Source organism: Pseudophryne corroboree, chromosome 7 (assembly GCF_028390025.1).
Source record: "Pseudophryne corroboree isolate aPseCor3 chromosome 7, aPseCor3.hap2, whole genome shotgun sequence".
Lineage (NCBI taxonomy): Eukaryota > Metazoa > Chordata > Amphibia > Anura > Myobatrachidae > Pseudophryne > Pseudophryne corroboree.
Window position 1 is genome coordinate 134284106 of NC_086450.1, and position 13891 is coordinate 134297996.

The following is a 13891-nucleotide window of genomic DNA, read 5'->3' on the forward strand; positions in this document are numbered from 1 at the left end:
TTGACTAGAATTATTTATTTTTGTGGTGTCACAAGGTATCCGCAGTGCCTTAAGGTGTGTACACACTAGAAGATACCGTGTGCGATATTCCCAATTCGGACACATCGTTCACGATATCGTATGTATGCACTATGGGGGTCATTCTGACCTGATCGCACAGTGCCGTTCAGCGCAGCGATCAGGTCAGAAGTGCGCATGCATCGGCGCTGCAGTGCGCCAGCACATGGCTGACTGCCAACGGCTGTCGTTGCCTAGCGATCGCCTCTGCCTGATTGAGAGGCAGAGGCGGTCGCTGGACAGGAAGGGGGGGTGGCACGGCGGCGTTTGGCTTCCATTTTGGGGCGCGGTCCGGCCAACGCAGGCATGGCCAGACCGTGCGAGGGGCAGGCCGCGTGACGTCACACGCAGCCGTTGCGATCCGGGCAGCAACGAGTAGCTCCCGGCCAGCACGCGAAAGCTGCGCTGGCCAGGAGCTACTCCTGAAGTGCAAAAGCATCGCCGCTGTGCGATGCTTTTGTACTTCTGCTAGAGAGGGTGGGCCTGACATGCGGGGCAGACTAGCCCTGTGCTGGGTGTTCCCCCGCGTGTCTGTGTGCCTGATTGTAGCTTTTGCAGGGCTATGATCAGGTTTGAATTAGGCCCTATGTCGCTGACGATGCGCAATCCCGCGCGTCATCAACGACATACTCCGTAGGACCTGAATGAAGGTCCGATAGGCGATATCGCCAGCGAGAGCCATGCTGCCGAATGCAGCATGGCCCCCGCTTCCTCTCCCCCTGCCGTCGTTTATTGCTGCCGGCATTGGCAAGTGTCTATGCACTTGTCGATGCTGGGTCCTGTCGCTGATGTCATCGCATCGTTTGTGATGTCTTCCTAGTGTGTTCATAGCCTAACAATGATAAGTGCACAAATGTATAAATACATAGGCTCAACATAAACACAATGATAGGACCAAAAACAGAATAGGTGTAGGGGCAGTAGAGAGAATTAAGAGACCTTGTCTATGGCTTGTAGCTGTAAGCAATGATTGGTCACACGGGGAGTAAGGAGCTAACAGCACTCAATAAGCCTATACCCGCTAAATGGGCAGACAGACAAGATCCGAGTCGCCAGTGGGAAAATGGAGACTGGAACAAATGCGCACTAGTGACAGGGATAGTGCTAGAAGGAGAGAACGAGGGAAGAGGGCTCTGCCCGAGGGCTTACAGTCTGAGTCTGGCCATTTGTATGTTGAGAGATCTATATTATTTTAGTGTAATATATAAATATTAAAATGTTCACTCTAGGGTAACAAAAAATAGCAGCATCTTATATTTCATCTTTTAGAGTAAATGGCACCTCCCTGCATTTACTTGGCCTTCTGATTGTTGGTATAATGCTGAAACCATTGCACCCAGTTCATGGGTAGTGACAAAGAATTTTCTTTTCCCCTCTTTTTAAGGTTCAAATGGAGAATATATGAAAAAATTGCCAACTGCTATACCTTATGGGAATCTCACATACCAGGTTCTGAAAAAGAAGCTTACATGGTTTGAAGCCATTAGGGAATGTAAACAAAGTGACAGTCATTTGGCAAGCATCCAAGATCCATATCAGCAATTATTTGTGGAACATATTGTAAGACTAGACGGGTTCCCACTTTGGATTGGTCTGTGGAATAATGACGTAAGGGCACAAATGTGTCTTTTAATTAATGCTGATTGCTTTACTGTTTTAGAAAGTCTGATCCAAAAATATCTTTTTTTCTTTTCTTATTTTTTCTTTTTGATCATGTGACCTGACTTTTGTGTTTCACATTCTTAAGTGTGCTCCAAATTGTTGGCTAACATTCAGTATAGTCAGTGCTGTTTTGTGTTGTTGTTGTTGTTTTTATCTCTAAAATTCTATTTATTTTTATTAAAATGTGTCTCTTTGTATCATTGCTTTGCTTAATAATTGTTTACTTGCCCAATAGGGGACTGGTTCAAATCTGGAATGGTCAGACGGTACTGCATTTAATTATACCCCTACTGGCATGAAAAAGGCAGTGCAGTTAGTAGGTTGTACATATCTGGATACAAAGGGAGTCTGGCTTTCCAAGGATTGTTCAGAGGCGCTAGATGGAGCACTGTGCTATAAATCGTCTACAAGTAAGTTATAATAAAAGTGGACATATCCGGTTTATAAAATATTGCCTCACTGACAACAATTTTTTTTTCAAAATGTATTTTTAGTTTTCTTAATAAATGGAAGTGTTACAGCCGGTGATAATATTACAGTCACCAATAATAACCCCTACTGACTATTTTATTGCATGTTGGTGGGAGCCTATTTAACATGTGTCGTGGTACTACTTATACGTACCCCCACAATACCTGTTTTGTTATTGTAAGGATATGGGGTAATTAGCTCGGTAGAGATGTGTACTTGGTGCACACACTGTTTTTTTTCGGTGAATAGAAATATTACTTTACTGTCAGCAGAAACAAAACAAATACAACCTAGCCCCCATTCATGCACTGACTTACTGCTTCGTCCCTGACTATCCTCGGGCAGCGAGTCTGCAAACAAAGTCTCTCCAAGTATACCATAGGCTCAGCCTGGCTTGGCGTAGCTGCCACAGGTACTTACAGTCAGTCTCATTGGTCTGGCTTCTTCCCAGCAACATAAGCTCAGTCCTAGAGTCCCACAGTCTGGCCTGCTTCTTTGCAGGTAACTCATAGTTTTAGGGTTCTCCCTACCTCCTATAGGTCTGAACCCCAGCTTCCTTGCCTCCAGACACACTGGACTCTCACTGCAGTCCGGACCTGGACTGTGTCTGACTGGCCCAGCCTCACCTGGGCTCTGTACTAAGGGCAGCCTCTAGGTGTGGCCATACATCCTTTATGTTCCTTGTGTGGACAGGTCCCTCCAGCCACACACTGGATAGCCGGTTTACCAATGCCATCCTTAGTGATACTGCAACACAATAGATAGATAAAATTATTTTCTCTAGCATCCATAAGGGATATTGGGGGAATCTAGTACTATGGAGTATAGACGGTGTCCAAAGGAACCGGTGCACTTTAAATTTCTTCACTGGCTGTGCTGGCTCCTCCCCTCTATGCCCCCTCCCACAGGCCGTTTAGAAAAAAGTGCCCTCAGGAGAGGATGCACACTCTGAAGCTTCAGAGAGTTTTCTTCAGTTTATTTTAAAACTTTATTTTCGGTATGCTGTTTGGGCAACAGCATAACTGCACCGTGAGAGTTGGGGGGGGGGAGAATCGGTCACCGGCCTCTGTAAGGTGTCAGGGCCGCTTCCCCGCTACAGGACCACCGCCCTGAGAAGTTGTACAGGGGCACTGCGCCTTAGCGGTCACAATCGCAGCACACCGCACACCCCTAACAATAGCCTGTAGGTGACGACAGTGGTGAGTACAAACCGGGGGCCCCGCTAGGGGGGTCCCCCGGTTCATGGTGCGGCAATAACACAGGGGAGGAATACGGGACGCTCCTGGGGGGGACCCGCTATAGGCCCCCGTGTACCTCCAGCGGTTGTTAACACTAGCACCTGCTGTGATGTTTTTACACTCCTAGGGAGACTTTGCCAGTATAAATATAACTGAAACTTTGGCGCCGTTACAGGGGGCGGAGCTTCCTCAGAGCAGGACCAGCAACGTTTTGGCACCTTCCTCTGCTTACAGCTGCAGCAGCAGGTACACACAGCTCCTCCAGACACTCAAACGCAGGAAAACTGGTACAGGGGTGTAGCAAAGGGGGAGAGCCGCTATTGTACACGATCTGTGTCCTGAAAAAGACAAAAATTCCAGTTTTTCACTGTGATATAACTGCTTGCAGCCGCACTGGGGCTGTTTAGCTTGGGTGTGCTGTTCCCTTCTCTCTGTCTCCCTCTCACATACAGTAAAGGCAGGCTTGCTATTGTATTACTTGTGTGTGTGTGTGTGTGTGTGTGTGTGTGTGTGTGTGTGTCTCTGTGTGTCTGTGTGTCTGTAAGTGTTGTTTACTATAAACATGGTAAAAATAGGATTTTAATACCTACCGGTAAATCCTTTTCTCCTAGTCCGTAGAGGATGCTGGGGACTCCAAAAGGACCATGGGGTATAGACGGATCCGCAGGAGACATGGGCACACTAAAAAGACTTTTACTGGGTGTGAACTGGCTCCTCCCTCTATGCCCCTCCCCCGGACCTCAGTTATAGGAACTGTGCCCAGGAGAGACGGACATTTCGAGGAAAGGATTTTTGTTGACTAAGGGTGAGAAAACTACCAGCCCACACCACAAATATATACCGTACAACTGGAACAACAGGAACCAGATAACAGTATGAACCAACAACAGCAACAAGCTGAATACACTGATACACAAACCTCGTGTAACCGAAAGTAACCAGAATCAAACAACTGCAAGGAACAGTCCGCACTGGGATGGGCGCCCAGCATCCTCTACGGACTAGGAGAAAAGGATTTACCGGTAGGTATTAAAATCCTATTTTCTCATACGTCCTAGAGGATGCTGGGGACTCCAAAAGGACCATGGGGTCTATACCAAAGCTGCAGACCGGGCGGGAGAGTGTGGACGACTCTGCAGCACTGATTGAGCAAACATGAGGTCCCCATCAGCCAGGGTATCAAACTCGTAGAGCTTAGCAAAAGTGTTAGAACCCGACCAAGTAGCCGCTCGGCAAAGTTGAACTGCCGAGACTCCTCAGCATCCGCCCAAGAAGAGCCCATCTTCCTAGACGAATGGGTCTCCACCGACTTCGGTAACGGCAATCCAGCCGTAGAACGAACACGCCGAATCGTATCGCAGATCCAGCGTGTGACAGACTGCAAAGACGCAGGCACCCCAATCATGCTGAGAGCATACCAGACAAACAGAGGCTCTGTTTCCCCAATCTGAGCCTAATCGGCGACATAACTATTCAAAGCCCTGACTACATCGAGAGACTTTGAATCAGCCAATGCTTAAGTAACCACAGGTATCAAAATAGGCTGGTTTCTACGAAACACCGAAACCACTTTTGGCAGAACTATTATCCGAGTTCTCAATTCCGCTCTATCCACATGGAAGATCACACCGGTGCTCTTGTGAGACAAAGCCGTTACTTCCGACACCCGCCTTGCGGACGCCAAGGCCAATAGCATGACCACGTACCAAGAGATAAATTTTAACACAACCTCTCATAAAGGTTTCCAAGCAGTGTGACAGAAGAAAACGCAACACCACGTCAAGGTCCCAAAGTGCCAATGGGGGCACAAATGGAGGTTGGATGTGCAGTACTCCTTACACGAAAGTCTGAACTTCTTGAAAGGTGGCCAATTCTTTTTTGAAAGAAAATTTATAAGGCCAAAACTGCACTGAAATGGAGCCTAACTTTAGGCCTGCATCCACACGTGCTTGCAAAGAATGGAGAAGAACGACCCAGCTGAGAGTCCTCTGTAGGAGCCTTCTTGGATTCACGCCAAGACACATATTTACGCCAAATACGGTGGTAAGACTTTTCCGTTACTTCTTTCTAGCCGGAAGAAGTGTGGAATTTACTTCACTGGGAATACCCTTCCGGGCTAGGATATGGCGTTCAACCGCCAGGCCGTCAAACGCAGCCGCGGTAAGTCTTGATACATGCCCGGATCTTGCTGTAACAGTTCCTCACATAGAGGAAGAGGTCAGGGATCTTCTATGAGTAAATCTTGAAGAACTGGATACCAAGCCCTCCTTGGCTAGACCGGAACAATGAGGATTGCCTGAACCTTTGTTCTTCTTTCGTTTATCACCTTCAGAAAGAGTGAAAGCGGAGGGGACACATAGACCGACTGAAAACACCCACGGTGTCACGAGAGCGTCCACTGCTATAGCTTGAGTGTCCTTCGACCAGGAACAATATCCCTGAGGGTTCTCGTTGAGGCGAGACGCCAACATGTCCAATTGAGGCACTCCTCAAAGATTTGTCACGTCTGTGAAAACTTCTCGATGACGACTGTATTTCTCCAGGATGGAGATGCATCTGCAGATGAAATCTATTTCTCTGTCGTTCACATCCGGAACGAAGACTGCTAATATAGCGTTTACCCGTCTTTTCACCCAGCGGAAAACTTTTGCGGCTTCTGCCATTGCGGCTTTGCTCCTTGTCCCGCCCTAGCGGCTCACTTACGCCACTGCTGTCAAGTCGCCCGACAGAATCAAGACGGCAGATCACAAAAAATATATGTTCTTAATTCAAGAAAGCTTATTGCAGACAAGCTTCCCAGCTTGACCTTTTCCTCTGGAAATACTTCCCTTGCAAGGACTGCTCCCCAGCCTCGGAGATCAGAATGCATGGACACCAGGATGAAATCCTGGATCCCGAACCTTCGTCCCTTCAGGAGGTGAGAACTGAGCAGACACCCCAGGAGCGATATCCTGGCCATTAGGATTATATTCCGGTGCATGTGCAGGTGAGACCTGGACCACATTTTCAACTGGTCCCGTGAAAACCACTCTGGCATTTGACCTGCTCACCGAAAAGACCTCTTAGGCCGCACCCATCTTCCTCCTCAACGGAACATATTGATGGATTGTCACTGCAAATCTGATCCGACTCCGGATCCTCAGACCTCTTTCCACAGGAAAACACAGAACCTCAACCGTTCAGTATCTACTCTGATACCCACCTCCGACATCTGCATCGTTGGGAACAACAGCCATTCCCTGTGTTGGAGAACAGTCAGAGAGAAACAATGATTTGCACCACTTGTTTCTTGACCTCGCCTTAATCAGGAGAGTGTCTCAGTACAGAATAACAACGGCTCTTACCATTGAAAGAACCCATCATACTGGCCTCACTCCGGTGAAATGGCACAGATAATCCTGGATATCAACCCAGGCAAGCTGAATTGCGGAGAAAAACGCATTTAAACCCTTGTCTACCTTTACGTGCTGGAAACTCCCTGGCTTTGGGAGATTCCATCCAGTAGTCCAACTGCGTAAGTAGAAATCTTTGTTTCCTTTTTTTTTTTTTTTTTTTAACAGGGACCGCAGGACAATGTCCTGAACCTGACACAACTCTGGTATGGCGTTCCGTACTACCTCTCCTTCCAGAGGGGAATCGATAAGATCTATTTGAAAAATCAATGAGGGGAATCATCTGTAAACTGCAGTATGCCCCCCTATGGATTCTATTAGTAACTCACAGACCCAAGTCCATTCCCGGACTGATTGAAGAGTATTAGACAAGTTCCCACCGGTGTGGGCTCCTTCAGATAGACCCAGCGACAGCGGTGGATGTGGTAGAAACAGAAAACGACATCCGCTTAATCGTGCATAGGAGACCACAAATAGGTTGAACCCGATGGACAATTGTCTTTTTTCAACCTTAGATTCTATGTTACTATGCTTCTGCGAACCTAACAAGGCTGCTGAGCTCTTACCTTTTCACCTTCCACTATCTGCATAGAAAAGGAAAAAAGAACTGTACCGAACCGGTTAAAATGACTGCATCCCACAACAGAATGCGTCACCAACCATTGTGAAGGAGTCTAACTCACGAAGTTAGACTTACCAGTGGTACCCGCCGAGAGTGACTTAACTGAGGCATTCCCAAACAGCGACACAAAAAACTCCAGGATCTCTCGGAGTCAGCCTCAGCCTTCCCCCGGCCACACCTCCTGCAGTCGCACAGTAGCCTGCCGTAATGTTATAGAGAAGAAGCAACCTAAGAACCAACCCCTCTCTCTTTAGGGTAATTCTATCGGATACCTTTTCCGAATACAAACACTCCCCCATGTGCAAGTAATGCAAATAACTCCAAATCATAGAAATAAAATATCACTTAGCTTCCTGTGTACGATCCTTTGTGACAGGGCCCCGTGTCGACCAGGAGTTGACTTTCACAGTATTCTATCCGTGGCGGGAAGAGAATAAACATTCGGACTCCTTGTGAGGATCTGAGACCAACTAGTCACAGCCGACCTAGAGTATTATCAACAGAGCAACCAACACATGAAGAGGAATACTTTTACTTCAGCATTCATTAGAAATCGTAATATAAATATACATATTGTAATACACATATACACACCTATCATATATATATATATATATATATATATATATATATATATATATATATATATATATACACACACATATATCATACATATAAGCGGGTTGTCCGGAACCATCGGATCCCTAGTGACATTAATGTGTTTTGTATGTGTATAACCATGTACTGAATGCCCCAGTTGTGGATCTAACCAGGAAACCTTATGGTCGACAGAACACCTAGTATTCGTCGACAGCAGGGAGTAGTAACCAGGCAAAATAACATTCTTGCGACCCCGAGGGGTCCGAGGGAAGTATACATATATAATTTTAATATCACTCCCCCCCAATACTACCATGTCTGTGCTCAAGCTACAGGACCATGGAACCGTACCATACATATACATATAAATACATATACAGGTATAATTCAGTTACAGCATGTTAATTTACATCCAGTAATACAGTTGTTGCCGACAGGTTCACCCACATACTACTGTGTCTCCCATACAGTGTTTACTTTTGAAAAGCATACAACTACGACCTGCTGACACTGCGTCTACTGAATCAAGTACCAACAGGCGTCGGCGATGCCGACAGGGATTCCCACAGCTGATTGTGACAGCACTCACGCATGTAGACACATGTGGACCATAGTGGGTAAATCTGATAGGTAACACACATATAAATATGTACAACAATGATTATATGTCCATTTCTAACAAATAGTGCTATATATTCCTCAGTATAACACTAAAAGACTCTGTGCCCCCCCTCGTTTGCACTGTACACTCTTTTTGGCGGGGACAGAGAGAAAAAAATGGCGCTGAACACAGTTGTGAGGGCTAAGCCCCGCCCCTTTTCAGCAAGCTTCAGCCTCATTAATAATAACATTTTTTATGCAGGCAGGGGACTGTATATAGTGTCTAGGCACTATATACCTCCACAAGTAATACATATATTGCTGTCCAGGGCGCCCCCCCCCCCCCCCCCCCCCCCCCTGCGCCCTGCACCCATGTATCCGTTTGTGTGTGTGGGAGCAATGTCCAGGTGCCATAAAATCCATGATGTCAGATGTCATCTCAGCTCACTACTAATGCTCAAAAAACTCAACAACTGCAGCAGGCTATTGCAGATCTGGCTGCAAGGGAGCCTCCTCTCTCTATATCAGGACCACAAAAGCGTGGGTTAACTGCTTTACTCTCAGACTCTGATGAGGAGGGGGAGGAATTGGATCCTGTTACTAGAGATTCCCCTTCTACGCAAGGTATTGAACCCCTCATTCTAGCTATTCGGGATGTGTTAAAGCGCCTTCTAGAGGATACTGCAGCACAGCAGTAGTTTCTACGTTCTAGAGGATACTGGGGTTCCATTTAGTACCATGGAGTATAGACTGGTCCACTAGGAGCCATGGGCATATTAAGAATTTGATAGTGTGGGCTGGCTCCTCCCGCTATGCCCCTCCTACCAGACTCCGTTTAGAAAATGTGCCCGGAGGAGCCGGTCACGATTATGAAAGCTCCTGAAACGTTTTCTGCATTTATTTTTCTGTTCGTTATTTTCAGGCAGGTCTGGATGGCACCAGCCTGCCTGCTTCGTGGGACTTGCGAACGACGGCCCAATCTCTTGAAGGGTTAATGGTCCCGTTCCCTGCTGACAGGACACTAGCTCCTGAGGGAACTATTCGCAAGCCCCTCCATGGCGAGCGTACATTCCCGCAGCACGCCGCCGCCCCTAACAGAGCCAGAAGAAAGAAGAGTCGTGAGTACTAAGCCGGCATCCCGGTTAGCGGGTTGCTGGCCATTATGGCGGCATGAGGGTACGGAGACGCACGGCTTCTCACCGGGGCGGATTGCGTCTCCAGACTCCGTATACAACTGCGTCTCTGTACATAGTACCCACACTGGCAAACAAAGTCTTAAAACGGATCTGGCTCCATTTTAAGCACAAAATGACCTCAGCCAGTATAAAAAAAGCGGGAAGACTGCGCGCCATTGAAGGGGCAGGGCTTTACTATGAGAGGATCCAGCAGCTCACCAGCGCCATTTTCCCTCTGCAGTGGACACAGACGCTGACTGACAGGAACGTATAGCTCCTCCGGTGTGACAAATTACCTCAGTGGTGCCAGGGGGTCATAGCAGGGGGGGCGCGATTATTAGTGTACTAAGGGGCTGATCCACCCGGAATTATTGCGGGGGTGCCGCAGGCGCATGCGCAGCGGGCCCTACTGCGCATGCATCCGCATTTTCTTTGGAGGGCCGCAGAAAATGCGGTCGCCTCTGCCTGTCAATCAGGCAGAGGCAGGAGGGGTGCTGCAACGCTCCATTTTCAGGAAGTAAACGGAGCGTTGCAGGGGCGGGGCAACCTGAACGGTGGGTTGTGCGCGCCAAACGGGGGCATGTCGGGGGCGCGATCACAGCGGCTGCGTGACGTCACACGCAGACGACTCCTGTGACCAGTCAGATAGAGAGTGTTAGCAGCAGGGAAGATAAACTTCCCTCCGATACTGCTATCAGAGGGACCGGAATGTCCCTCTGCCTCCCTACACTCTCCCCCACTGATGCCGTGCTGCTGATCAGTCAGCACGGCAGGATCCCCCACCCCCTCCAGCAGCTGTATTTTTAATGTAAAAAAGAAATCCTCAGTCTCTTTTCCGGTGTCAAAGGAATTGAATACCCTGTTTGAAGAACCATGGGTTAATCCTGATAAGAAATTTCAGATCCCTAAAAGGTAAAACTCATCTTTTTCTTTTCCTCTGGAGAATAGGAAAAAATGGGAAAATCCATCGAGTGAATGCATCAGTATCCAGAAAGATACGGCTGATTGCAAGATTGAGACTACACTCAAATCCTTGTACATGGTTGCTGGGGTGGCCCAGAGACCCACTAAAGCATGTGCGTGGTTTACTAAAGCCATTCCTAATCTAGGGGGGAGATTGTTTTACTCCTGCAACTTATACAGGACTCTGCGAACTTTATGGTGGAAGCCATATAAGAAGTGGGTTTGCTTAATGCACGCACCATGGCTATGGCAGTGTCAGCACGCAGGGTCTTATGGTTACACTAGTGGACTGTGGACGCGGACTCCAGGAAAGGCGTGGAAGGCCTACTTTTCACAGGAGAGGCCTTATTTGGAGACAAACTTGACAAATAGATCCCTAAAGCTAGTGCAGGTAAGTCTACATATCTTCCTTCTGCAGCTCCCCCAACTAGGAAGACCTACTCAGGACCTACTCTACAGTCCTTTCGACCTGCAAAGTTTAAGGGCAAAGCCAGAGGATCTTCTACAGCCAACAGAGGCGCTAGAGGTAAATCACGCAAACCAGCAACGGCTGGTTCTCAGGAACAGAGCTCCAGCTCTGCTTCCGCAAAGCCTTCAGCATGACTGTGGACCGCGATGCCTGGAAGACTGGCAGGTGGGAGCCCAACTAAAAAATTTCAATCAAATCTGGACAACATCATGCCAGGATCCCTGGGTCATAGATCTTATTTCCCAGGGTTACAGACTGGAGTTTCAGGAACGCCCACCTCACAGATTCGTCAATTCAGGCTTATTCTGAATCTAAAATCATTGAACCCGTACTTACGAGTGTTCAAGTACAAGATGGAGTCTCTGAGAGCGGTGATCTCAGGTCTGGAGGAGGGGAAATTCCTGGTGTCTTTGGGTATCAAGGATGCTTTCCTTCACATTCCGATCTGGCCGCCTCATCAGGCTTATCTATGGTTTGCACTGCAGGACTATCACTACCAGTTCCAGGCCCTACCTTTTGGTCTCTCCACGGCACCGAGGATGTTCATCAAGGTGATGGCAGAAAGGAAGCAAGCAGGGAGTGAACATATATCCGTACCGGGACGATCTTCTGATAAAGGCTCCGTCCAGGGAGCGGTTGTTGAACAGCATTAGCCTCACAACCCAACTACTCCTGGATCACGGCTGGATTCTGACTCTTCCGAAATCTCACTTAGAGCCAACTCGGAGGCTCCCATTTCTGGGAATGATACTGGACACACAGTCGCAGAAAGTGATTCTTCCATTTGAAAAGGCATTAGTAATCCAGTCGATGGTTCGGGATGTCCTGAAGCCAACCCAGATATCGGTGCACCTATGCATTCTCCTTCTGGGAAAAATGGTGGCCCCTTACGAGGCTTTTCAGTATGGAAGGTATCATGCATGACCCTTCCAGCTCCGATCTGTTGGACAAATGGTCCGGATCACATCTTCACATGCACCAGAGAATCAGTCTGTCGCCAAAGGCCAGGATCTCCCTTCTGTGGTGGCTACAGACTTCTGACCTGATAGAGGGCCGACGGTTTGGGATTCAAAATTGGATTCTGCTAACCACAGACGCAAGCCTCAGAGGTTGGGGAGCAGTCACCCAGGGGGTGCAGTTTCAAGGAAGATGGTCAAGTCAGGAAGTCGTCCTTTCAATCAACATTCTGGAACTCAGGGCTATATTCAACGTCCTTCTGCAGGCCTCATATCTTCTTCAAAATCAGGGCATTCAGGTCCAGTCGGACAATGTGACGGCAGTGACGTACATAAACTGACAGGGCGGAACGAAAAGCAGAGCAGCAATGTCAGAGGTGTCAAGAATTCTCCTCTGGGCAGAAAAACATGCTCCGGCGTTGTCGGCGGTCTTCATTCCGGGAGTAGACAACTGGGAAGCAGACTTCCTCAGCAGACACGACCTGCACCCGGGGGAGTGGGGCCTTCACCCTGAGGTGTTCAGATGCTTGACAAGTCGATGGTGTTATCCACAGATCAACATAATGGCCTCTCCTCTCAACAAGAAGCTCAAGTGGTATTGTTCCAGGTCGAGAGACCCACAGGCAGTGACTCCATGAGTATATCAGATGCTGTACGTGTTTCCTGCACTTCCTCTTATCCCAAGAATTCTAAAAAGGGAAAATGTTTAAGCAATTCTCATTGCTCCGGACTGGCCAAGAAGGGCCTGGTATGCGGACCTCCTGGAGATGCTCCTCGAAGATCCGTGGCCTCTACCTCTTCACGAGGATCTTCTGCAACAGGGCCCGTTCGTCTATCAAGACTTACCGCGGCTATGTTTGACGGCATGGAAGCTGAACGGCTGATTCTTGCCAGGAGAGGCATCCCTGACAAAGTCATCCCGACTATGATCTAAGCCAGGAAGGGGGTAACGTCTAAACATTACCACAGTATTTGGAAGAAATACGTCTCTTGGTGTGAGAGCAGAAAATATTCTGCGGTGGAATTTTATCTGGGACGTTTCCTGCTTTTTCTGCAGTTGGGTGTGGATGTGGGCCTACGTCTGGGCTCAGTAAAAGTCCAGATTTCAGCCTTTTCCATTTTCTTTCAGAAACAATTGGCTTCTCTTCCTGAGGGCCAGATGTTCTTGAAAGGTGTTCTGCACATCCCACCTCCCTTTGTGCCTCCTACAGCACCTTGGGTTCTCAATTTGGTGCCGCAGTTCCTCCAATCGGACAGGTTTGAACCGTTGCAGGAGGTAGATGTTAAATATCTTATGTGGAAGACAGTCACACTGTTGGCATTGGCTTCAGTGAGATGTGTGTCGTGGCTAGGGGCGTTGTCTCACAAGAGCACCTACTTAATTTTCCATTAGGACAGAGCTGAACTCAGAACTCGTCAGCAATTCCTTCCTAAGGTGGTGTCCGCGTTTCACATCAACCAACCTATTGTGGTTCCGGCTGTTACGGACACCTCTGCTACTTCAAAGACTTTGGATGTTGTGAGGGCTTTGAAGGTGTATGTAAAGAGATAGATAGGCTTGTCACAGAAAATCTGACTCACTGTTCATTCTCTATGATCCCGACAAGATTGGGTGTCCTGCTTCTAAGCAGTTCATTGCACACTGGATCAGGCTCACTATCTGCATGCTTATTCCTTGGCAGGCTT

The 13891-nt window shown here is 48.0% G+C and overlaps 1 protein-coding gene across 2 annotated transcripts in view; it reads left to right on the forward strand.

The window, feature by feature from the left end:
- The window catches only part of LY75 (lymphocyte antigen 75), a 283460-nt gene that overhangs the window by 244995 nt on the left and 24574 nt on the right, over window positions 1-13891 (forward strand). For both annotated transcript variants that reach the window (XM_063933663.1, XM_063933664.1), the window contains 2 exons: window positions 1442-1665; window positions 1955-2129. In XM_063933663.1, coding sequence (XP_063789733.1) covers window positions 1442-1665; window positions 1955-2129 — 399 coding nt within the window. The remainder of the gene's footprint in view (window positions 1-1441; window positions 1666-1954; window positions 2130-13891) is intronic.